We start from the raw sequence: 27,339 nt of genomic DNA on the forward strand, positions 1-27,339 counted from the left end.
AAAACTTAAACATTAATCATATAGACATATATAGACATACATATATTCAATGAAAGGCATAATAGATATATTCAATGAAAGGTATGATAGATATGAAGAAAAGCAAAGATGTTTTCTAAACTCACATTTTTTTTCTGTCCCATGTCATGGCTCTTGACATGAGACAGAAACTTCAGAAACTCTGGGTTTTTCTCATACCAACAGGCTAGGAATTGGAGAGGGACTGAGCCAGAGTCCAACTTCAAAACCAGCTCTACATATTTATAAATAAATGCTCATTAATACATACTTAAAGTTAAGAGTAGAATAATTTTACTAACCGAACCTATTCGATTTTCTTGCCAATTCTTATTGGGTTGTAAATAGTTTCCACCTGTCAGTATTCAAACATCCAGGGTCCCTTGAATTTTTTGAAGATGAGTGTTTTCCTGCAGAGATAAGAAGAGAACCCTGCCCCCATTCTATATGTTTTTCTTACCACCGGTATGAATATCATCATTGTGGATGAATTGTCATTTCTCCTTTCCAAGAGGTTTCTCCTCTTCAAATCGAACCTTTATTAATTTTGAAGGTATCCACAATATTTTTCTCCTGTGGAAATAAGAGCAAAACCTCTTCCCCAGAAATCTCCTGGCTTCCATTGAGAGGTCAGCACATCCTTGAAATAAACCAGTTGATTTAGTTCAGCAGACTTTTCTATTATCCAATGTCTTTCTGCCACTGTTGTTCCTTTCTCATTAGTGTTAAGAAAATTTAAGGTTAATAAAGCATTATGTAATCTATTTCTGGGGGTATTTTCAGTCCTTTTCTGTTTGTTCAGCATATCCTTTATAGTACGATTTGATTTTTCTATAACTGCCTGACCTGTAGGATTATTTGGTATACCTATAATGTGTTTTATCTTATAATAAGCAAAAAAGTGCTTCACTTTCTTAGATACATATGCTGGAGCATTGTCTGTCTTTATTTGTGCAGGTTTTCCCATGATGGCCATAACTTCCAATAAATGTGCGATTACTGAATCAGCCTTTTCTGAGGTCAGGGCAGCAGCCCATTGAAAACCTGAATACGTGTCTATGGTGTGGTGTACATATTTTTTTTTTCATTTTTTTATTCTTTTTTAATTAAAATTTCCAACTGCTCCCCATTTCCCATTTCCCTCCCCCTCCTCCCACATATTGCCCCCTCCCCCCGCTCCCCTCCCCCTATACCCACTCCTCTTCTCCTCCCCCCAGTCCATTCCCCCTCCCTCTTGATACTGAAGAGCAGTCCAAATTCCCTGCCCTACAGGAAGACCAAGGTCCTCCCACTTCTATCTAGGTCCAGGAAGGTGAGCATCCAAACAGGCTAAGCTCCCACAAAGCCAGTTCATGCTCAACCTCCTTAGCGATCAGAGAAATGCAAATCAAAACAACTTTGAGATATCATCTTACACCTGTCAGAATGGCTAAAATCAAAAACACCAAGGATAGCCTTTGCTGGAGAGGTTGTGGAGAAAGGGGTAACCTCATCCATTGCTGGTGGGACTGCAAACTTGTGCAACCACTTTGGAAATCAGTGTGGTGGTATACATATTTTAATTTACCAAATTCCATAAAGTGGAACACATCCATCTGCCAGATTTCATTTCTTTGAGTACCCTTTGGGTTACTCCCTGCAGGCAATGGTGTTTGATTATAGAAAAACAAGTAGGACATCTCTTTATAATGTCCTTAGCTTGTTCCCACGTAATGGAAAATTCTTTCTTTAGGCCTTTACTATTGACATGATGCTTTTTATGACATTCTGAGGCCTGCAACACACTTCCAATCAATAACTGATTAATCTCAGCGTTACCTTGTGCTAGAGGACCAGGCAGATCTGTATCGGACCAGATATGTGTAATGTATATCGGACAAAGCCTATTCCTGATTATGTCTTGTACCTGGATAAACAATGAAGTCAACTCTGTGTCATCTGGTATAAATTCAGCAGTTTCAACATGCAAGATAACTCTTTCTGCATAATGTGAATCTGTAACTATATTAAGAGGTTCTTTAAAATCCCTTGGCATCATAAGAATGGTATATAATTCTGTCTTCTGGACAGAATTATAAGGGCTTTGTTCCACCTTACTCAATTCATCTGACTTGTAACCAGCTTTCCCTGATTTATTTGTATCAGTATAAAACATACGGGCTCCAGTTATTGAAGCATCATGTACAATTCTAGGAAGAATCCAAGAAGTTCTCTTAATGAGGTTAAGTCTATCACTTTTGGGATAGTTGCTATCAATTTCTCCCAATAATTAGCACAAGCTCTTTGCCATGATTCATTGTCTTCCCATAACTTTTTTATTTCCTCAGTAATAAAAGGCACTATAATTTCTGCTGGGTCTATACCTGCTAGTTGACGAAGTCTCAGCTTACTTTTTATAATTAATTCAGAGACTTTTTCCACATAAGTTTTTAATTATTTACTTGGTTTATTAGGTATAAATATCCACTCTAAAATAATATCTTCTCTCTGCATTAAAATCCCTATTGGAGAAATTCTGGACGGCAATATGACTAGGATTCAGCTAAGATTTGGGTTCACCCTATCCACATGTGCCTCCTGTAATTTTTCCTCATTCATTGTCAGTTCCTTTTCTGCTTCAGCTGTCAGTTTTCTGGGACTATTCAAATCTTTCTCGCCATCTAAGGTTTTGTTTAAATGAATTTTTAGATCAGGTGTTATCCAACAGCTGGTCATAGACTGAAAATGTCTCCTAACAATGTTTGGAAGTCCTTAAGAATCTGTAACTGATCTCTCCTAATTAGTGCCTTTTGCCTTTTATTTTTCTCTAACCCTATTCTGTAACCTAGGTAATTAATAGAATTTCCTCTTTGAATCTTTTCAGGGGCAATTTGTAATCCCTACCTAGGCAAGCCTTTCTTTACTTCTTCAAACATCCTTTCTAAAGTATCTTTATTTGAATCAGACAACAAAATGTCATCCATGGAATGATAAATTATGGACTTGGGAAATTGCTTATGAATTATTTCCAATGGCTTACTTACAAAATATTGGCACAATGTGGGACTATTGAGCATCCCCTGTGGGAGGATAGTCCATTGATATTTCCTAGTAGGCTGAGAATTATTAAAAGTAGGCACTGTGAATTTTTCTCTATCCTTTTCTTGTAAAGGTATAGTGAAAAAACAGTCTTTCAAATCAATAAGTATAAGAGGCCATCCTTTTGGTAATAGAGAAGGCAAAGGAATTCCAGATTGTGGTTGGCCCATAGGTTGAATTACCTTGTTGACAGCTCTTAGATCTGTCACCATTCTCCATTTACCAGATTTCTTTTGTACAACAAACACAGGAGAATTCCAAGGGCTGGTTGATTCTTCAATATGGTGAGCATCTAGTTGCTCTTGCACCAGCTGTTCCAATGCCTGTAATTTATCTTCAGCTAGAGGCCACTGTTTGATCCATATTGGCTTCCCAGTTAGCCATTTTAAAGGTAGGGCTGTTGGTACCTCTAAAGGTTTGTTATTTGCTGTATGTTCTTGTACAGCCTGAATGGCTGGTGACGTTTTTCCATAATACCTCATCATATCCTTCCCAGAATTATGAGTTCCTAGAACTACAGGAATGTTAATCTGGGTATTCCATTGCTGTAGCAGGTCATGGCCCCATAATTTCTTTGCAATATTGGCTATATATGGCCTTAGTCTTCCTATTTGCCCTTCAGGCCCTATGCATTCAACCCATCTTTTGCTTGTTTTACACGAGATAGGGTTCCAATTCCCAGGAACTGAACATCTACCTCTTGAAGAGGCCAATTCGAATGCCAAGATTCTGGAGTAATGATACTTACATCTGCACCTGTTTCTAATAAGCCTTCAATAAAAATGTCATTTATACAGACTCTTAGCTTTGGTCTTTGATTGTTAATAGAAGTCTGCCAAAATATATGTTTACTCTGTCCTACTGGATTTATTGACTCATTCTCCACACGTAATTTATCATGTAGATCAGTATTACTTTTTTACAGCAGAAATTGGAGCTTTTAATTTTCTTGGTGAGGCACGTTCTCCACTGTGGCAGGAAATGATTGGGCCACTGTTGGTTTGGGGGCTTGAGAGAGGTCCCTCAAGGAGTTTTCCGATGATATCGGGTTGCCCTGTCTGTCTGTTGTTGACCTACATTCGTTGGACCAATGCCGGCCTTTACTGCATCTCATACATATATCTGAAGGCCGAGGTCTTCTATTTTTGTCATTCCCAGAGGAGATATTATTCCTAGAAATTCTTTGCCTGCAATCCTTTTGCAAATTTCCTAATTTACCACAATTAAAACATTTAGCAGTTTGATGTCTTCTGATTGCTTTGGAAATTGTTTCTCCTACCCAAGATTCATCATTGTAGCCAAACATCTCAACATTCGTTGTATGTTGAATCCATTCATCCATAGGTGCTGATCTAGACTTTAAAGACCCGATTATCTTTTTGCATTCTATGTTTGCATTCTCAAAAGCTAGAGATTCCAGAAGTATTCATCTAGCTTCTGGGTCAGTTACCCGATGTCCAGAGCCTTAATTAATCTTTGCAAAAAGTCAATAAAGGGTTCTCTCTGTCCCTGCCTAATCCTGATATATGATTCAACCCTTTTTGCTGGATCTTGTATCCTATTCCAATCATTTAAAGCTGCTTGGTGTCATAGACACAACACTTCTTCGTCATAAATAGCTTAGATCTGTGGATCAGCATATGCTCCTGCACCAAGAATTTGATCTTGGGAAATCTCCACACCTTTTGCTCTTCCTTGCTGTTCCATATGTTTGGATTCTTCTCTGAAATAGACTCCAAACATCAAGGAAGGTCCATCATCTAAAACTGCAGACACTAACTGAAAGAAATCATGGGTGTAGCTCTGGCATTAGAAGCCCAAGTCTTTATCATTTCCTTCACAAATGCAGAGTGCAAACCATAATTAACAATAGCTTGCTTAATTTCTTTAGATCATTCATTGCTATTGGCGTCCATCTAGCTTCTTTGACTCCCTTTGAGCCTTTAGAAGTTGACACTTTGTCAGAATGAAGTATAGGGTATGTCGCTAAAACCCTTGGTAAGCCAGTTCTAATAGCTGGTGGTAGCATTGTATCCTGTCCTCGTGCCTCCTTACTTTGTTCATTAGCTCCAATAATTTCTTCAATGTTTTCAAATCTTTTTATCATTGTCTCTCTTAAGTCCTGAATCTCCTGACCTGCATGATTTTCTAGTGATTAACTAAGGTATCAATTTTTTCGTTCCCATTCTGCACCTGTGATTCCAAACCTTTGATTTTTTTTCCTTCAAAGAAAACATGTCCTCCTTAAACTTTTCTTTTATATCATGTAGATTCCCATCTTGGAGGTACATTCTGTCCGTTACCTTATCAAAACTTTGTGATTACGTTTGAACATCAAATTCAACAGCCTGAACCCTTTCAGGTAGCTTTCTAGTACCCTTGGATATGGAGTCAATTTTGTCTATCATAGTATACACTTGTTCAGATAACCTCTGAATTTCAGTAATTTTAATCCTTTCAACTAGTTGTTCATTATTAGTCCATAAAGATTCTATCATTCTTAGGAGTGCCATATTCTACCTTAATGATAGAATATGGAAAAGAAAACTGAAACCTAGTAACAAGTAAATTAAGGCATCCCCATAATCATATAAACCTTGTAAAATGTAATCCATTGCATTAGTAAACAAAGCAGTAAAATTTGTAATGGAAACAAAAACTGCCATATTACCTATTATCCAGCAGGTGGCGCTGTTGCCAAGTAGCAACTAGAACCCCTGCAAAGGTGATGAAAACGGGGTCCTGTTTCAGTGTCTGCCTTAGTAGTTGTTAAAAACTGGGAAATGCGATTTTCTCAGCAAAGTAAATGTAATTAAATCAATTCCATACACGGAACCAGAAACCCTGAATCCAGGGTAGAGAAGAGCAACCTAGAAGCCGCTTATGCCTCTATGTGACAGAGTTGCCCCGAGGGGTTGTGGCTTTCGGCAACTGCTTGTGCTCTGGTTCACGCCACTTAAGCGCTGTGCTTGCAAGGGAGATGTAAAAACGACTCAGAAAAGAGCAAACCAGGCGGGCAGAGATTAAGCGGACCTGTGGAGTTTAAATCCACATGGGGAGGCAGGGCACAGGCCGCAGCTGAGGAAGGGCTTGTGCCAAACTGAGCTGGTGGCAAGCAGCCCGACGGGGGGTAGGAGGGGTCCTAAAACCAACCGTTCAGGCGCCAGATGAAGGCATAAGTCACAAACTATCCCACACCAGTTTGGAATTATTATTGATAGAATGGTTGTTTATTTAAAGAGGAAAACTTACAGATCATCGTCCCAGACAACAGCCTTCTGCACAATCAGGAAAGGAGCCTAGTCGCTGGAAGCAGAGCCAGAAGCCAGAGAGAGAGAGGAGAGAGAAGAGGCTGCTTTTTTAAAGGGAGAGAGACTACACCCCAATGGGCTGGTATCTCAGTGGCTATTGGCTGAAGAGCAGAAGAAGCTCCCGCAACAGGCATCCATCCCCACTTTCTCACAGGTCATCATCCTCATCCTGGAGGGCAGACATCTGAGCAACCTCTACATCATAGCTGCACTGTGCTGCCAGAGCTGGGTCCTTGACCACTTCACATGGGGTGGGGCAAGAGCAGGCATGGCAACAAACTCCAAGTTAGGATCTCCAGTGAGCTTTCTGGCATATTTTAAGGATAGCTTTTCAAAGTTGTCCTTATTTTGGCAGAAATGTCTCAGTGATGAAGATTCTTCTTTAAGTGGAAGATAAATATTTTGCATTCATTTTCCTTTTTAATAGATACATTGTTGCCACACAACACAATAGGGATATTTTCACACACACATACCCAATAACTATGCCAATTAGGTTTGTCCTGTTGTCACAGCAAACATTATAATGGAATACTAGGTTTGAAGGCAGTGGTCATCATGCATGCCCCAAACTTCTCCTGGCCAGCTGTGTCTCACACATCAAACTTGATAGCTCCTCTATTGACATGGAACACATGGGTGCATCTGCACACAGGGTGACTACATACTTCAAAGTTGCCTATCGAGTGGCACTTATGAATGTTGTCTTTCTGATGCAGCCATTACCCACCAGGATGAGCTTGAATGGACCTAGGGTTCTTTCTGTGCCCCGCATTTTGTTTTGACTCCAGGTGATTGAAAGGGAGAAGTAATGCCTATGAAGGTAGCCAATCGATCAGTTGCTGAGTGCTCAGCCACTTGCTTCAGATCTACCTCATAAGACTGCTTCATGATTTTCTTTTTTTTCAATTAGCTACTTCATTCATGAAGATCTGTTCCTTTACAGATCATGTTTCCAGGATGTTCCAAGGGATTTCAGAATATTCTTGGCTTCAAACAGCAATGATTATGAATTTGATTGAGAGGAGATTCTATACAAAACAGCAAATATGATTCACAAAAGAACTGAAAGTACCACTCACATGAGGAAGCAAGACTTTGTCTCATGTGGGTAAGTGCGGTTTACCATCTGGAAATCTGTTAGTGATTCCACTGTGCTAATAGTTAAAGGAGAAAACCATGTGCCTGTCTCTGTGGATGGTGACTAAACATTTTTACGGAACTATACTTCATTTCCTAGTTAAAACTGACATGGAATTCTCAAAGTTGTACAATGCAAAGACCACATGAAATGAAGGGCAGCATTGAATTTAATGGCAGAATTACAGAGGCCTCTCCAGCAACGACAACTCAAGGTGGCCTCTGACCCTGAGGTTGGCCAGGATGAGACTGAATTCGTAGCCTAAGCAGTAAGATAAGAAAAAAATAATACAAATTCATAGGGTAGGGAACCTTGACTGCTCCTTGGACTGGAGAGGTAGGGGGTGGGAGGCGGGGGAGGGGAGGGAAGTAGGAGGAGGGGAGGAGGTGGAAATTTTCAATAAAAAATAATAAAATAAAAAAAGAAACACAAATACAAATATTTGAGCGAGAGAGACAAATATCAGGGTTATTCAAGGATGATAGAATTGTTTGGATGGACTATAGAGCAAGATTAGCTATTAGGCGGTTTCTGAATTTTTGTTTTTTTTTTTTCTTTTTAACTATATTTATTATTAAGACTCTAGGCACAAGGAAATATGCAGACTTCTCTGGTATGTTACCACTGCTTAGGTAATGGGTAAAATGTTTGTTATTTTAACAAGTTCCAGAGATATTCACAGATAAAGACAATGGATTTACATTAGTTTCAATTTTAAAAGCTTTAGTTCTGATTGGTTGTGTTCACTGTTTTGGGCCTGTGGTGAGGTAGCCCCTTGTGGTAGCAGCACATGACAATCCCTTCACCTCACAGTATGGCTATGAGAGAGAAGAGGACGGACAGGGTTCTCAGTGTCTCAGTCAAGGGTTTCATGCCTATGGGAAGTCCTCCCTCCAGTCTCCATTTCTTATCGGTCCCTCCTGCTCCCCAAAGCACCATGGGCTGGAGACCAACCCTTTAACACAGATGCCTTCTGAGGATATTGTAGATGCACACTACCATAACAACCAATAGGGGTAATTCAGATGACAGCAAGCTCTTTAACACACTTGGAAATAATGACAGATGGGAGATGTCAAAGCCAGTGTTGTGGTTTCTCCCAACCAAATCTCAGTGTGGTGGTGTTGTAAGTGGTGCCTTAGGGAAGGATACAGGGACTGCACTGCTCATCTAGGGAGCAGGTTGATATAAAGTTGGTCCATTTCAACTGACTCTCCTGCTTCCACATCACCATGTGATCTTCCTCCCAAGAACTCCTGCTACTGATGGGGCTGCTGCTGTAGTGGAGCCGGAGGATCAAGTGACAGGTCAAGCAGATGGGGGTCACCGTCATATGCTTTTACCCTCCAAATCCAGTGACCGAACAAAACCTTTTCTTATAAATTATTCATCCTTGGGTATTTTATTCAACAACATGAAGCAAACTAAGATAGCAAATGTAAAGAAAAGTCATGTCTTTATTATGTAAACAAAAGAAAAATAAATGAGATAAATACACTACGTTTCTCTAAGGTAGGCTCTGTGTTGTAAAGGAGATATTTCTCAAATTAGGTCATTACTGTAATTTAGTAAACAAACACTGAGGTATGTTTGGTTAAATCATAATTTATTCTAGAATTAATCTGAAAGAAAAAAAAAGAAAAATCAACATCCGTAGAATAAAAACATAATGTAAAGACAGTTATATTATTAGTACAAACCACAGGAACTCAGAGATACCTTCCAAATGTGACCCTGGGGAAGGTTAGGACGTCTCAGAGAATGGAGTAGAGAGTGTCTAGGAACTCAAAAGAAAGGAGCCTTTTACAAAATCAGCAATAATAGGCAGTTGATATACTGTGAAAATTAATGATCCACTTGGAACCAAAGGAAAAATGATAGAAAAATATTAGAGCACATTGTTTTGTAATCTTGGTATAGAGGAGTTCTTTCTAAGTGTATAACAAAGCCTCAGACTGACAGATTTGACTAGGTACAAATTCTGAATGTCTGTGCAACAAAAGACAGCTAAGGAGAGTTAACAGATGAGTGACTGATGCAGAGGAAGTATCACTGACGCCTGTAGCAGACAGGGATTCCTATCTAGACTGCAAGGGCTTGGAAGAAACTGGACCAAATGTATTAGGTTTGTTAAGGAGATGCCTGCTGACATCATAGGCAGACCTCCATCCTTACTGGGAATCTAAGCTGGATGATCACCCAGCATCTCTTCTCCAGTGATCCAGAGACCTAGATAGATTTTGTGTCATCTTAAATGGTTCCCAACAATGAAGTAGGATACGCAGCAGCACCATATTGCCATGACAACAGTCTTCATCCTTGACCCAGCTGGAAGGGCTCTCATTTCCAAGTAAATTCAAGCCAAGGGCCCCACAATGTTGAACACTCAGTGTGTGTAATGTGTGGTCACAACAGAGAAACTCTCATCCTTCGATCTTTCTGTTATTGCAAGATATTGACCGTGTGGGTATTGAGGTTGTGAAGGACAGGGTTTGGACCCTCATGGAGTTTGTCCAGAGCACGCTGGGACAAACCCTAGTTAACCCATACCTGTATCATTCAGTCTGCTCTATGATGGACTATAGGCTGGGGGGCAGGGGATATATGAACCTGTTGCTAGGTGAAGCATATGGAAGATGAGATTTTTCTGCATTTTGACCACATTTTACAACTTCTGTGCTTCTTCATCATTGAGACATTTTTGGGGAACTGGAGGCCTTCCTTCTGGCTCAAGATTAAAGCCTATCAGAATGGAAATCCTACTGATGCCTTTCTGCCTTCTGACCTATTTCACCACATTGTCCCCTAGTCCTAGCCCCATACCTCAGTGTCAGAACCACTAGTGACTCTGACTCGATATCTCCTCCAGGCTTTTGAAAATATGGGGTTTTTTTTGTTTTTTTTTTTTTTATGTCCAGAAAGAGTCAGTGTATCTGGCTCAACTTACATAAAATCATAAATTGCTTATCCAGAAAGTCCAAGGTAAAATGTCTTTGAAGAACATTGCCTGACTGTCCCCCTCTCTCACTGACTATATTAAATTTCCCTACCTTCCAGTCTTCCTGCCATTTTGGTGGTTTCAGAAGTTCACAGCTTATGCTCTAATGGTTGGTACACAGTGTTTTGTTTGAGTACAGAGAAAAGCCTTGATGAAAGAAGGAAGAAGTCAAAGTTTCATTATTTGCAGATGATATGATAATGTACATAAGCAACCCCAAAAACTCTACCAGAGAACTCCTAGAGCTGATAAACACCTTCAGTATTGTGGCAGGTTACAAGATCAACTCAAAATAATCAGTAGCCCTTCTATACACAAAGGATAAAGAAGGTGAGAGGAAAATCAGAGAAACATAACCTTTCAAGATAGCCACAAATAGTATAAAGTATCTTGGGGTAACACTAACCAAGGTAGTGAAAAATCTATTTGACAAGAACTTTAAGCCAGGCGGTGGTGGCGCATGCCTTTAATCACAGCACTTGGGAGGCAGAGGCAGGTGGATCTCTGTGAGTTCGAGGCCAGCCTGGTCTACAAGAGCTAGTTTCAGGACAGGAACCAAAAAGCTACGGAGAAACCCTGTCCTGAAAAATCCAAAAAAGAAAGAAAGAAAGAACTTTAAGACTTTGAAGAAAGAAACGGAAGAGGATACCAGAAAATGTTAGGCTCTCCAATGCTCTTGGATTGGCAGGATCAACATAGTAAAAATGGTAATTCTACCAAAGGCAATCTATAGATTCAATGCAATCCCCATCTAAATCCCAACAAAATTCTTGAGAGAACAATAATCACCTTTATATGGAAAAACAAAAAACCCAGGATAGCCAAAACAATCCTATACAAGAAAGGAACTTCCGGAGCCATTACCATTCCTGACATCAAACTCTATTACAGAGCCACAGTACTGAAAAAAGCTTGGTATTGTCATAAAAACAGGGATATTGACCAATGGAATCGAATCAAAGACCTGGGTATTAATCCACACACCTATGCACACCTGATTTTTGACAAAGAAGCTAAAAGTATAAAATGGAAGAAATAAAGCATCCTCAACAAATGGTGCTGACACAACTGGTTGTCAACCTGTAGAAGAATGAAAAGAATGAAAATAGATTCATATCTATCACCATGCACAAAACTCAAGTCCAAATGGAATAAAAACTCAATATAAATCTGACCACACTGAACCTGATAAAAGAGAAAGTGGGAAGTAGCCTGCAATACATGGGCACAAGAGACCACTTCCTATGTATAACCCCAGTAGCACAGAGAATAAGAGCAACAATGAATAAATTAAACGTACTGAAACAGAGAAGCTTCTGTAAAGCAAAGGGCACAGTCATTAAGACAAAACAGCAACCTACTGAATGGGAGAAGATCTTCACCAACCCCACAGCAGACAAAGGTCTGATATCCAAAATATATAAAGAACTCAAGAAACTAGACATTTACATCCTAAAAAACCCAATTAAAAAATGGGGCACTGAACTGAACAGAGAATTCTCAACAAAAGCATTTCAAATGGCCAAAAGATACTTACAGTAATGCTCAACTTCCTTAGCTATCAGGGAAATGCAAATCAAAACAACTTTGAGATACCATCTTACACCTGTCAGAATGGCTAAGATCAAAAACACCAATGATAGCCTATGCTGGAGAGGATGTGGACTAAGGGAAACACTCATCCATTGCTGATGGGAATGCAAACTTGTGCAACAAATTTGCATAGTGTGGTGGTTTCTAGAAAACTGGGAGTCAACATACCTCAGGATTCAGCAATACCACTCTTGTAAACATACCCAAGAGATGCCCAATCATACTATAAAAGCATTTGTTCAATTATGTTTATATCAGCATTATTTGTAATAGACAGAACCTGGAAACAACCTAGATGCCCCTCAATGGAAGAATGGATAAAGAAAGTGATATATATATATATATATATATATATATATATATATATAGAGAGAGAGAGAGATAGATACATATAGATAGATATAGATAGATATAGATTATAGATATGAGTACTACTCATCAGTAAAAAAAATGACATCTTGAATTTTGCATGCAAATGGATGGAAATAGAAAACACTATCCTGAGTGAGATAACCCAGACCCAAAATGATGAATATGGTATGTACTCATTCATTAGTGGATTCTAGCCATAAACAAAGGACACTGAGCCTATAGTTCATAAGACTATAAAAGTTAAGTCATAAGGTGAACCCAAAGAAAAACATGTATAGGTCCTCCTAGAAACTGGAAGCAGACAAGATCACCAGGCAAAAGATGGGAGCATGGGGGTGCATTTGGGGTTGGGGGAAGGGGAGAAGGGGAAGGAGAAGGGAAAAGGGAAGGCTTAGAGAGAGCCTGGTAGAGTGGGATGATAGAGATGGAGGAAGGACGGATATGGGAGCAGGAAGAAGATATCTTAATTAAGGGAGCCATTTTGTTGTTGGCAAGAGGCTTGGCTCTAGAGGGGTTCCCAGGAGTCCACTGGGATGTGCCCAGTTAAGACCCTAGGTAGTGAAGGAGAGGGTATTGAACTGGCCTTGTCCCGTAGTCAGACTGATGACTATCTGGAATATCACTATAGAACCTTTGTCTGGTGACAGATGGAGACAGAGACAGAGACCCACATAGGAGCCCTGGACTGAGCTCCCATGGTCCAGTTGAAGACCAGAAGGAGAGAAAATATGAGCAAGGAAGTCAGGACTGCGAGGGTTTCATCCACCCACTGAGACTGTGTGAATGATCTAATGGGAGCTTACTAAAGCCAACTGGACTGGGACTGAATGAGCATGAGATCAACTTGGACCCTCTGAATGTGGCTGATAACGGGGCAGACTGAGAAGCCAATGATAATGGCACTGGGATTTGTCTCTACTGCATGTACTGGCTTTTGGGGATAATAGTCTATTTGGATGCATACCTTCCTAAGCCTGCGTAGAGGGGGAAGGGCCTTGAACTTCCCACAGGGCAGTACACTGCCATCTCTTTGGACTGAAGGTGGAGGGTGAGTGGGGACACAAGAGGGAAATGGGAGGAGAGGAAGAAGTGGAAATTTTGAATGGTATTTATTATAAAGCAATAAAAATAGATAAAAATTAAAAAGTCATGTGTTGAGGTGCACACGTTAAAGAGAAAGGCAGAGCTGTGGGACCTGTTGGTTACCAAGCTTGGCCTATTTGGTGAGATTCAAACTTGTAACAAATCGAGTGTGTGTGTGTGTGTGTTTGGATGGTGTCACAGGAAGACCAGTTGATGCCCAACATCCATGTGTATGTGAACATGTACACAAACATTTACACTGCATTAAAGGAAGCAGAAAGGCTGCCTGGAGCCATGGCAGTGGGAACAAAGCAGCTTAGGATAAAGTTTCAGTTTTCCCTACACCACGTCTGTGATTTTCTGCCTATCCTATACTCCCATGGGCTGACCTCCTGTAGACTGTACAATAGGTTCTCTTATGCACAGATTCACAGTGGGTTTATGTTGTAAGGAGAGCAGACTGCTTGTTCGTCGTGGATGCCTGGCTAGCTTAGCCCTGAAATAACCACACAGAAATTGTATTAATTAAAACATTGCTTGGCCATTAGCTCTAACTTCTCATTGGCTAATTCTTACATATTAGTTTAACCCACCTCCATTAAACTGTGTATCGCTGTGTGGCAGTGGCTTACCAGAGATTCTAACTGGTGTCTTTCTCAGGTGGAGGATCCATGGCTTCTCTGACTCTGCTTTCTTCTTCCCAGCATTCAGTTCTCTCTACTCTGCCTACCTAAGTTCTGCCCTTTCAAAAGGCCAACGCACTTTATTCAATAACCTATGAAAGCAACACACAAACAGAAGGAACTCCAACACCAGGTTTATGCCAATAGAAATGGTGGTGTGTTTGAGGTAGGACACAGATCAGGATTCTTAACCTCTTCAAGTCTTTCCTATGTGCCACCAGGCAGGTGGTGGCTCCAAAAAGGTTCCAGCTTTTTTCTGGAAGTTTCATCCACAGTCATGACCACAGCACCAGCTCTACTCTTGAAATGTCCACCAACCACAAGGGGCTTCTTCAGCATCCAGAACAGTCTTGGTACTGCCTGAGTGCTGCAGTGTTTCTGTTGTTTTCATTAGCTGTGAAAGTCTGGGGGCCCAGGTGTCAAAGGGGTGCCTCCTAGACTATCCCCCTGCCTGAAGACACTGGCCTGCCCCCCAAAATGGCTGTGAAGTGGTGAGGACCATTGCTCAGGTGGTAGGGCACTTTTCTATTATACACAAACGCTGGGTTAGATCCCCCACACTGCATGTACCAGGTAAAGTCCCAGCACTCATGAGGTAGAGGCAGGAGCCTCCACCATGCAGTTCAGTGGATTTCAGCCTTCCCAGTGATGTGACCTTTGATATACTTTGTAAGCTGTGCTGTCCCTGGCCTAGAAATAATTTTGTTGTTACTTCCTAACTGAAAATTTACAAATATAGTGAATTATAGTGTAAATATCTGTGTTTTAAATGGGCTTAGTTATGAGCCCAAGTAGAGATGCCCAGAAATAATAACTTCAAGGACGTGTGGAATAATATGAGAACCTGTCTGAAACCCCAAACCAAACCAAAGATGTTCCCGCCTCTACCAAAAGACAGAGACCTCCCCCTCAGGTAACCTCAGGCCCTCTGACACAAGATAAATGGGGTTATTTTCTCTAGTGCCCTCGGGCTTCACTGCTCTGAGACTCAGATACCTCCTGTACCAGTGGCTGTGTCCAAGACCAAGACGCTTCTGCTCCTCAGTGACCACAGAATGGCAGGACAGTTGTCCTTTGTAGGGTTGACTTAAGAGCATGACATGGGGGAAAGACTGGCCAAGGATTTCCATAGGGCCTCAATCTTGTTTCAGTCAGTGATAGTGACCTCAGAGGTTGCATCTCTCCTGACCTCTGCTTGGTGTCCCCAGGGAGTCACTAGGGAACCATGAGGACAAATTTCAGCCTGCCATTTTCCACTGCATGGTGAATGTTCCACAATCGATCTAGAGGGAAGAGAACAGAAATGCCCAAATCCCTCAGTTCTCCAGGGACTCCTGCCCCAGGCCTTGGGGGGCAGATGCCAGACAAGTCTCCATTCGGGATCTTATTATCTGTTACTGTTTCCTTTGTTTTTCCTTGCATACAACACTGAAGGGTGAAGCTATGGGGGCCTTCAGGAGAACAGGCGCCGTGCCCACAGGATGCCACCTGATCTCCGTCACCATCAGTGCTGCCATCAGGAGCTGCACCAAGGCAGCTGTGGCCCAACTGCCAATGGGCAAGGGGTTGACATCCACTGGGCATTGACCCATGGCTTCCACCTATACCTGGAAATTTGGGGCTTATAGCAGTGTGGCACCACACCTGATTAAAGAATCAGGGATTAAGTGTGAAAAGATGAAAATTGCTTTTTTATTAATAAAGAATACATTTTAAACAATAGTGAACATAAACAATAGATAAACTTTGAAAATTATGGAAGTAATAACAAGAATAAATAACAACAAAATAGCAAAACCAAAACCAAATGAACCATAAACAAAAATCAAACAAAAATAAAGCTATTTAGTATTTATCACTGCATATTGATAGCACCTACTACACAATAGTGAACATAAACAATGGATAAACTTGGAAAATTATGGTACTAATAACAAGAATAAATAACATCAAAAGAGCAAAATCAAAATCAAATGAATCATAAACAAAATCTAAAACAAAACTCAAACAAAAACAAAGCTAATTAGCATTTATCACTAAATTTTTATAGAACCTACTACACTAACTACAGGCAAGTGCTTCCCTTGGAGATATGCTAGTGAGGTAGTCACAATTTTAATGGCTTTTTCAAGATTCCTTGGTCCATTCCACCTAGGAGCTTCTATGTCATGTTCTCCCCAAGGCGGAGTCCACTTGCTGGTAAATTTAGGCTTCTGAGTATTTTTTGTCTCAGGATTTCTGTATCTCAAGTATATTTTTGATGCGTTCTTCTCTTCTTGAGAACTGAGTCGCAGTCACATGAGTCACATTAGGTGTGATCACCTGGAGGTCAGCTGGAATTTATCTCACTGGTGAGTTCCCAGCTACAGGGGTGTCTTTTTATCTGCAGGCCTTGATCCTAATGTGAAGAACATGTGTACAAGGTATTTGTGACTTACTTTGGCTTCCTCAGGTATCTCAAGTGGTATGATCAAAAGAAAAAAAAAAAAAAAAAAAGGTATCTAGGCCCAGAAGCAGCCATGCCGGGTCACTGGCTAGGCAAAATCAGAACCTATGATACAAGGGTAACCAAAATTGAAGAAGAACACACATTCTTAGAATCTAGTATTGCTGGGGATGGGACTCAGCACATAGTTCTTCCTGGAGATCCTTCTGCAGGTGGCTCTCTTCCTGGGTAGTGGCCTGTTCCAGATGAGTCTGCAGAGTTTTAGACCTGGAAGAGAAAAGCAGTTAAAAAAAACCACACCGGTCGGAACCTGCCATGTTAGCTGTGAAGAAGCTCCCTCAGTCCACCTCAGCTCTGCTGGACAATGAATTTAATCTTTTGACTGATGTTGATACTCACAAGGAATAAGATGCCAGAGTAGATGGGCCTGAAACTTTGCTCAATGATAAACAGAAATCATAATTTCAAATAAACACTGTTGGTGTCCATTCTACTAGAAAGAAGAGGGTATTCTCCTATAATTCAGGGATATCATTTTGTAAAAGCAACAGTACATTGATACTATAGTCAACCGCATGTGAGAAATACACGAGTTGTACATGAGTTATTCATCATTTTACAGATAGCCTTAAACTGTCTGTAGCTGAGGTGCCTGTACAAGAGCATGAGGCTAGCTCAGTCCTCATGCCCAGAAGGAACCTTGAACATGAACAACATGCAGATAGAGGCTGTCGTGCTAGAGCAGCATTTCCTGAGATGTGAGCCTGAGAACGTTGCCCTGTCAGGGCTTTGGGACCAAATAGAAACTGGTGCTTTCCTGACTAGACCTGGGAATCTGCATCCTGGCTTTGGGAGTGGTTACAGAACACACCTGAGAAGGTTCTGATCTTCCCTACAGGCGAGTCATCTGCCTGGGTTCATCCTGCAAGTCTAAACCAATTCTATCCAGAGAGCACTTTTCACAGGAAATGGGCAAATGTCACATAGAGCAGTGTTAAAGATGGAAATCTCTTATCTTCATGGGATTTTTCTAAATAAAAACGCGAATTCCACCATGTCCCATGGTGCACACGTTTAAGCTCAATATCTTGGAAGGCTGAAACAGGCAGCTTTCTGTGAGTTCAGGGAAAGCCTTGGGAGAACTCCGTGTTCAGAAGGGAGAAATAGAGACTAAATTCTACAGACACACTGAGTATCAAATATAATATATACTGGACAGAATTTCTTGTTGAATGGACAAGCTCAATTCTCTGAGGTCTTCTGTTCTCTGCTCTAGCTTGGAGCCTCAGAGATGGACAGAAGTGATATTAACCCCAAGTCCATGGGAACCCCATTGGCTCTACATTCTTCTTCTCAGTCTGGGCTCCTACCTCATCTGAGTGACCTGAAAGTGATGCTGCAGCTTTTTGACCAAGTGCTTTTCCTGCATGACCATTTCCCTCTGCTTCTGTAGGAACTGAAAGCTTTCTTCCAATCTCTTGAGCTCCTGTTGATGAGAAAATTGTGTTCTTTGTTGAGGGTTATAGACAGTCATACATATGTAAGCACAGAGAAAGGATCCCAATAACTTGCTGGTCATTTGGCAGGCTATACAAAAGCATCTGGGGAAGTAAGAAACCCAGGTTTGTGGTACAGACTGAGAGAAACACAGTGGTCAGCACTAGAAAATGCACACTGTTTGATGCACCATAACACACACATCCTTACACTACACATACACGCACACACAAACACACACACACAAAGACACATGCTTGCACTCACACTCAAAACCCATAAGGAGTGAGTTATAGAAAGAGAAATATTGAGAAATCGAGGTCGCAGAAAGAAACATCATGTTCAATGAACAGTTGAGTTTAGAATAACCACACAGTTCTTTCAGAAAAGTCTCACAACTCAGCCATAATTCTTGGGGACTAAAATTACTGTGGGAAAAGTGATTTGCTTAGACAAACTATATTGAGCTGGTTAGAGACATTCTTCCGCTATCGTCCCAAATCTCCGACCTTCCACCACCAGCTTGTCCAAAGCCCTGAGATGGTCATCCAATCACCTACCCATTATATCTGCTGGATGGGAGAACAGTCCAGCACCACTCCCAGAAAACAGGGCTGACAAGCTGCTACTCAGGGTTCTGTCACTGTGATCCAAGAATTCAGAGAAAGCAAAGAGAACACAGTATGATGCAGGCAGAAAAGAGAAGCCCACAGGCCTCCCAAATCAATGAGTATGGGAAGCACTCTTTTGGCACTGCACAGGCATCTTCACCTTGTAAACTGCTTCCCACCTGTGATCTCACATGATCCCTGCCAATCAAAGAGCCCTAGGACCGAGAACCCACTTACACTAAGCTCTGTGCCTAGAAAGCTATCGATCATAAATACATGTACGTGTGTGATATGTTATTGACCCATCTCCTTCACTGAATTGCAGCTTCGAGCAGAGCACAAAGGAAGGCTTGCCCATATTTCAGATTTCCATGAGACAAAAGTTTCCCAGAGTCCTTGTGCATGGATACTGAAGACAATGCCTGGATAGCATGAAGTCGGTGGCTGGAAGGGAGGATGGATGAGTAAGCTGATGAGTTAAACCCTGGTGGTTGGATGGGTAGAGAGGCAGTCAAATGGGCAAATGGTACCAGAGCTTAGCTTGACTTGTTGCCTGCCCCTACCTGTTGTTGCTGTATTTTGAGGTAACTGATCTCTTCTTCCTGGTCATTATGGATCAATTTCAAATCCTCCAGGTGGTACTTCAGCACGGTCCAATCATTCTGCAATTTCCTTTCCTCCTGCCTCAGCTCGTCCACCTTCTTCTTTAGCTGAGTCCTTTCCATCAGCAGTCGGCTGTGCAGATCCCTGCAAACAGACAATGGATAGTAAGGCCCTGCCAACCTCCTCCTGCTACCCCTGATTTCCAGGGACCAGCACCCCAAAAGGCCTCATGTTTCCTAGAATAGGTAGCTAAGAGTCTGATAGAGTCATGACATCCACAATTTGGAAAACAAATGAGAGAACAGGTAATGCCAGAAATTTTCAAACTACTATTGAAAACCCCAACACCTAAAATGATCCATGACCCTAGGGTAGAAGAAGTAAGTTCCACAGCTGGCCTCACTGTCTATGATAATGGGGAAACATCAACATGTAGTGGGCAAACACCCTACAAGGGAGAGAAAAAGACCCAATATGATTACAATCTATCTACAGGTTCTCAACCCCCAGACTTGTAAAGAATGGGCCTGAGCTCCAGAAGTTCAAGGCTGCCTGACATTCACCTGAGAGTGTAAATACATTTTCTATCTACAGGCTCTTGAGGTCCTCGGACAATGGTGGCAGGGGATAACAGTCTCTTTCACACTTAGCACAACTGAGTCCAAGAGACACAAGTTTAAGAGCTGCTTGCGAAGAAGCAAATAGGCTCGAACCAGCGTTGTGCACACTCCACCCAGAGAAAAATGAAGTCAGACATGGCCACTCCACAAGTTCTGTGATCCATGTCCAGATGGACACTTACCGATAGAAGACTGTCTCCTTGCTCAGCTCCTTGAAATTCTCTAAGGTCTCAGTGTTCTCATTCTCGAAATTATTTAGCTCCATCATGACCTGTTTGTGATCCAACTTTGCTTTCTCATACAAAGCATTTGGCTTGTGGTTCTTGTAGGGACTAGAAAATGGGAGAAAAGATCCCATGAACATAGGCTTCAAGGATCCCGGGAACTCAAGTCATATCCTGATCTACCATATGCCAGTGGATGCAGATTCTCCTTCCTATGTACTGGGACCACCTGGTGCTATTAAACTTGTTATTCTGGCCCCAGGACAGCCAAACTACTCTTGAGATGGAAGGTGTCCTAGCTACATGAGCTCACTCAATAGGACTAGAGGGTAAGTCTAGCTCTCTAAGCCACCAGGAGTCTCTGTCACATGTCTCCGTCACCAGACATTGCAATGACATCTCTCCTGTATCAGAACACTGATTCTGGGTCCTGGTTGACAATCACTGAACAGCTAGATCACATCTTTCTGGTTTGAGTCCTAAGAGCAGGCTGTGATATAAACTCCCTTAGGGATTCCTAGGTACCACCAAGGTGAGCATGTAGGACATAAGCAGTCCTGCTTTAAGGGGGGCTCCCATGGCTCAGCACTGGCATCTTTTGGATAGTGGCATAAGGAAATCATGAGATACCACCACAGATCACTGGCTCCCAGAGTTTAGGGACACACAAACCTCCAAATATGTGTGTGCACACATGTCCACATGAGAGAGTGAGAGAAAGAGAGAATAAGGGGAGCTACAGAGAACCAGACAGGGGGAGCATCACCCATTGGATGCTAAAAATATGCACAGAGCTCTATTGTCTAAGAGTACAATGGACAAAACTAGAGAGAAGCTGTGATGAGTCCCAGCACTTCCAGGTATACACTGAGATGTCCCAAGTCCAACCAGGCCCCTCCAGCTGCTACCAGGTCTTGTAGCATACAATCGCAGGCCAGAAAAGTAGAGAATAACCACAAACTAAGAGCTGGTAGAGGTAGCTTATGCAAGCCACCATTGCAAATCATTCCCTATCCTAATACATGCTAGGAACTACACAGTACTGGCCTCAATCCCTGAGCTGTGTGTCTGGGACCACAGGCTCTGATTTTCATTTGGAAAGAGAAGAAAAGTTAGAGGACACATCTCAGGCCCCCTCACATTTCATGTCTGCCTCTCCCCTGAGAAGAATTTATGACATGAGGTTTGGCACCACCTCTTAGAAACCATGACCTTCAATGGCAGAAGGGGAGGTTGACATTGCCTACAGCCCCATGAAGTTTGCAACAATGGATACCTATTGTCCACGGCTCCTTCAGTGAGGATCATCAGCCGGTCTTTCAGGTCATTTCTTTCCCTGGTCATGAGCTGCAGCTCTGTGGTCAGCCTCTCCTCTTCCTTCTTTATCTGCTTCTTGCTCAGGAGCATTGGATCGGATGCTGGCTTCTTAGAGGATTCTGTGTGTAGGTAGAAAACAGGTGAAATTGCGTAGCAAAAAGGCATAGGAGACTGACAGAGTCCCAAACAGAAAATTATATCTGGAACCCAGTGACAACCCAAATATACTAGGCCAGGTTGACAAGCCCCCTTTGTGCATAGGAAATCTCCCATCATTCTAGAGATGTGGCTCTGTAAGCAGCCAGGGCTTTCCTCGGCCTCCCTTTAATTCTTCAGGTGACTACAGAGACCACCTCTTCAGCTGTATTCACAGAAGAATAGAATGCAGCATGGCCCAGAGCCCTGAAGCCTGCTGTGATTTAGAAGCCAGGAGAAAAATGGCAGAGGGCACAGGTACTTAGGTGATAGGAAGAGATTATTTCTCATTGCTGGTTGCTCGTGGCTCATGACTATGGACTAGAAAGTCAGGCAGGGCTCCAACATGGTCAAGTGACTCACCAAGTCACCCATTGACAGCCCAGATCATTGAAGCTGACAGTCAGTAGCCATTCTCTGCCCTGGTCCCATAACTCTGGTAGAAGTTTGGTCACCCTTTGATCTAACTGCCATCCTCAACTGCTGATTCAGAACCCTAAGGAGGTCACTGTCAGGGAAAGGAGGTCAGAGGAATTCTGCTGAGCAGACTGCTGAGCACTCTGAGGTTTAAAGGTCTTGGCCAGGAGCACATTTGTCTCCATGGGAACAGTGTTAGTCAGACACTGAATCTAAAGGCAACTACTACAGGTGTAGTGTAGTGATGTCTGACCAAAGATGGGGACACATTAGTCCCTCCCTGCCTCCTGCTGGTCTCTCTCTGTCCCAACATTACACCCCAAACCACAGCAAAGGAAGAGCTAAATGGTGGTCCCAGGACAACAGCCTTGGCCTTCTCAGTCTCGGGCTTAGGAAATGGATAAACTAATGACTGGAATCCTTGACTTTCAGGAAGTATGATAAGCATGGATATCTATTTTCTCCTCTGAGGCTCCAGTTTCTCAGCCCTCTTACTTGATTGCCCACCTCAAATGCACCTCCTTTGGCAATCTCCCCATTTCCTGCCCGTGACTCACTTGGTCTTTGCCAGAAGTGAATGGCAGCTTTCTTCTGCCTCTCTCTGGTCTCTGGACCTTCTCCATTCTGTCTCCCAAATACACGATGCCTCAGCCTTGAGAACATGACTGATGCTCTACCTCTAGGGACTGAGGAATGTCCTAATGGCAGTTGGTGTTGCTACAACAAGGTGACATCATGGGATTCCAAGAGATCTCCAGGATATAATGGAATGTCCTGAGATCGGACCGCTGATGTCATGGCTAACAGCTTTTGCCACCCTGCTTACTAGCTTTCCTGAACTGACCAAGAGCCCAGCTTACCATTCCAGAAGCTTCTCTGAGGAAGCCAATCAGCACTCCCTCTTCCAAACCCAGTGCCCCCCTTAGGCTGATTCGAAAACCCATGCCATTTCCCATCTTGAGAACTGAGATATTCTTTCAAGAGATTGCTGAGGAATGTCTCATTCCTTCCCTAAAGCCCTCTACTCATCAATATGAGGAATTAAATATTCTCAAGAAACTACTTTAAGATGAACATAAATGGGGAAACATCACCTTCCTCAAATCAGTGTTAGAAAGTACATTAAGGAAGAACCTGTAGGCTGGTTACAGTGTGAGCCTGGGATAAGGGTGCAGTCATGGAAGCCACATGCTTAACTTTAGGAAATTGCCCCTGCATTACTAAGCACATAGAGAAGCACCCATCAGGGTGTTGGCAACAGTGTGATGATCAATTGGCAGGAGAATCTAACATAGTGGGTTCAACAGGAGAAAAAGTCTACAGGATGAGTGTTGTGCTCTCCACTGCTCCAAAGAAAAAAATGTAGGACAGTTGCAGGCCTTGGTGAGTTACAGTGAAATTCTGGATAGTGGGAAAATAAAGTCAACAGATCTAGACATACCTCAGTTGCCAGAGTGACTGACTAGCATGTAGCAAGTCCTGGGTTCAATGACCACTGCTGTCCTTACTGGCCTTGGTCTGCTCACTTGTGAAATCCAGCCACATTAATAAAATGACAAACCAACTAACATGACTGTTTTGAAAATTCATCAAAGGCTTCATTTTGAATGCCAGATAATAAACTCCATAGGACAAGAAAGTATGTGGCAAGTCCTCCTGCAGTTCAGGATACTGGAGGGTTATAGAGACTAAATTGATTTTCCGTTTATCAAGCTATGACAGGGCACAGGTCTGCTTTGTTTTGTTTCTTAGTTTCTTGCTCCTGGTTAAATGAATATATTTGAATGCCTGGTGACCCATGGAGAATATGTCGTTGTCCTCTTTAGTCTGGGCAGTGTGCTGGGATTTCTCAATCCACAATGCTGAGTGAACCATCTGACCAGCTCTGTCTCCAAAGGAATATACCTATATATGATAAAAGAAATATACAGCAAGCCATCGCCAACATCAAGACAAATGGAGAAAAAATCCCAGCGATCCCACTGAAATCAGAAATAAGACAAAGTTGTCCACTCTCTCCATATATATTCAATATAGTCCTAGCTATAGGAATAAGACACCAAAAGGTGATAAAGGGGAAACAAATCAGAAAAGAAAAGTAAAACTCTCACTGTCTGCTGATGATATAATAGTTTACATAAGCAACCCCAAAAATTTGACCAAGAACTTCTCCAACTCACAAACATTTTCAGTAACAATACTGAATACAAGATTAACTTAAGGTCTGCCGCTGCCGCGGTCGCGTGCTGAAAATGGCTGCTGGCGGAGACCCTGGCGGTCCTGAAAGCTACCGTTCTCCGTTGGCGTCCCGCTATGCCAGCCACGAGATGTGCTTCTTGTTCAGCGACAGGTACAAGTTCCAGACGTGGCGGCAGCTATGGCTATGGCTGGCGGAGGCTGAGCAGACCCTGGGTTTGCCTATCACAGATGACCAGATCCAGGAGATGAAGTCAAACCTGAGCAACATTGACTTCCAGATGGCAGCTGAGGAAGAGAAGCGCCTGCGGCACGACGTGATGGCTCACGTGCACACATTCGGCCACTGCTGTCCAAAAGCTGCCGGCATCATTCACCTTGGTGCCACCTCCTGTTACGTCGGAGACAATACAGACCTCATTATTCTGAGAAATGCATTTGACCTGCTTTTGCCAAAGCTTGCTAGAGTGATCTCGAGGCTTGCTGATTTTGCTGAGGAACATGCTGCTCTGCCCACCTTGGGTTTCACACATTTTCAGCCTGCTCAGCTGACCACGGTTGGGAAACGCTGCTGCCTTTGGATCCAAGATCTCTGCGTGGACCTCCAGAACTTGAAGCGTGTCCGTGATGAGCTCCGCTTTCGGGGAGTGAAGGGCACTACCGGCACCCAGGCCAGCTTCCTGCAGCTCTTCGAGGGGGACCACCAGAAGGTGGAGCAGCTGGATAAGATGGTGACAGAGAAGGCAGGGTTTAAGAGAGCTTTCATCATCACAGGACAGACCTATACACGAAAAGTGGACATTGAAGTGCTGTCTGTGCTGGCCAGCTTAGGGGCATCAGTGCACAAGATTTGCACTGACATACGTCTCCTGGCGAACCTGAAGGAGATGGAGGAGCCCTTTGAGAAGCAGCAGATTGGCTCAAGTGCAATGCCATACAAGCGGAACCCCATGCGCTCCGAACGCTGCTGCAGCCTGGCCCGTCACCTAATGGCCCTTGTTATGGACCCACTACAGACAGCTTCTGTGCAGTGGTTTGAGCGCACACTGGATGACAGTGCCAACAGACGGCTCTGTTTGGCGGAAGCGTTTCTCACTGCAGATACTGTGTTAAATACCCTGCAGAACATTTCTGAAGGACTGGTGGTGTACCCCAAAGTAATTGAACGGCGCATTCGGCAGGAGCTGCCTTTCATGGCCACAGAGAACATCATCATGGCAATGGTCAAAGCTGGGGGCAGCCGACAGGACTGCCACGAGAAGATCAGAGTGCTCTCCCAGCAGGCAGCTGCCGTGGTTAAGCAGGAAGGGGGCGACAATGACCTCATAGAGCGCATTCGGGCAGATGCCTACTTCAGCCCCATCCACTCCCAATTGGAGCATCTGTTGGACCCCTCTTCTTTCACTGGCCGAGCACCCCAGCAGGTCCACAGATTTCTAGAAGAGGAGGTGCATCCCTTGCTGAAACCCTATGGGAGTGTGATGGAGGTGAAAGCAGAGCTAAGTCTGTAGAAGACATGGAAAGATCATTGAGACTTTGCTAATTGTATTGTGGAGAAATTTAATTCTAAAGTGCCTCCTCCTCCTCAAGAATGTACATTGGGAGCAGGACAGTGGTGGCGCACGCCTTTAATCCCTGCACTCAGGAAGCAGAAATAGGTGGATCTCTGAGTTCAAAGCCAGTTTGGTCTACAGAGCTAGTCAAATGTCTGGTGTAGTGTCCTGAGTCCTGTGCGGGCACACTTAGCTATACACTGTTCTTCTGTAGTTCATTTCAAGTTTTCAGTGGATTGTAAAGGAGCAAGAAATTCCTGGTCCCTGTGAAAATGGGTTTAAATCGAAAAATCACCTGGATCCAGTGGTTCAGAATTATCAGATACCTCGATTTCAGTTCTTTTTGCTGAGATTAAGTCATGAAGTTTGTAGCTAAAGAGCAGGAAAGAATGGGTGCTGTTAGGTCCTTCAGCTCGGGTTGTGCCTACTTCATTGTTTGGAGAGGCTGGCTTATCAGGGAGATGCTAATGAATAAATGGATTGTGTCATGGCAAAAAAAAAGATTAACTTAAATCAGTAGCCCTCCTGTACACATATGATAAATGGGTTGAGAAAGATATCAGAGAAACATCACCCTTTACAATAGCTACAAATAGTATAAAATATCTTGGAGTAACCCTAACCAAACAAGTGGAAGACTTGTATGACAAGAACTTTAAATCTTTGAAGAAAGAAATTGAGGAAGATACCAGAAAGTGGAAAGATCTCCCATGCTCTTGTGTAGCTAGAATTAACATAGTAAAAATGGCAATCTGACCCAAAGCAATCTACAGATTCAATGCAATGGCCATCAAAATTCCACCAAAATTTTTCACAGACCTCGAATAATGGTACTCAACTTGATAAGGATAAGCAAAAAACTCAGGATAGCCAAAACAATTCTGTACAATAAAAAAACTTCTGGAGGCATCACAATCCCACATTGTAGAGACTTGAAACTCTACTATAGAGCTTCAGTATTGAAAACAGCCTGGTATTGGCATAAAAACGACAGGAGGTACAATGGATCCAATTCAAAGCCCCGGATATTAAACCATTCACCTTCGAAAACCTGATTTTGAACAAAGAAGCAAAAAAAAAAAAATAAGTCAAATGGAATAAAGAAAACATATTTAAGAAATGATGCTGACATAACTGGATATCAACATGTAGAAGAATAAAATTGATCCATATCTACCACCATGCACAAAACTGAAGTCAAATTGGATCAAATACCTCAACAGAAATCCAGTCACACTGAACGTCATAGAAGAGAAAGAGGGAAGTATACTTGAACGCTCTGGCACAGGAGACCATTTCCTATAAATGACCTTACTAGCACAGACATTGAGAGAAATAATTAATAAACGGGATCTCCTGAAAATAAAAAGTTAAGTAAAGCAA

General features: G+C 42.5%; 1 protein-coding gene and 1 pseudogene across 1 annotated transcript; one reads left to right on the forward strand and one right to left on the reverse strand.

Moving 5' to 3' along the window:
• Positions 1-6,555: 6,555 nt before the first annotated feature.
• Positions 6,556-7,182, reverse strand: LOC130865574 (GTP-binding nuclear protein Ran-like; annotated as a pseudogene).
• Positions 7,183-24,450: 17,268 nt separating this feature from the next.
• Positions 24,451-26,441, forward strand: LOC130865282 (adenylosuccinate lyase). The gene has a single exon (XM_057756249.1). The coding sequence runs from the start codon at positions 24,460-24,462 to the stop codon at positions 25,912-25,914; it is 1,455 nt and encodes a 484-aa protein (XP_057612232.1). The 5' UTR covers positions 24,451-24,459; the 3' UTR covers positions 25,915-26,441.
• Positions 26,442-27,339: the final 898 nt, after the last annotated feature.

Source organism: Chionomys nivalis, chromosome 23 (assembly GCF_950005125.1).
Source record: "Chionomys nivalis chromosome 23, mChiNiv1.1, whole genome shotgun sequence".
NCBI lineage: Eukaryota > Metazoa > Chordata > Mammalia > Rodentia > Cricetidae > Chionomys > Chionomys nivalis.

Coding starts and splice junctions, on each gene's coding strand:
- LOC130865282 (XM_057756249.1), top strand. CDS start 24,460: ATGGCTGCTGGCGGAGACCCTGGCGGTCCTGAAAGCTACCGTTCTCCG.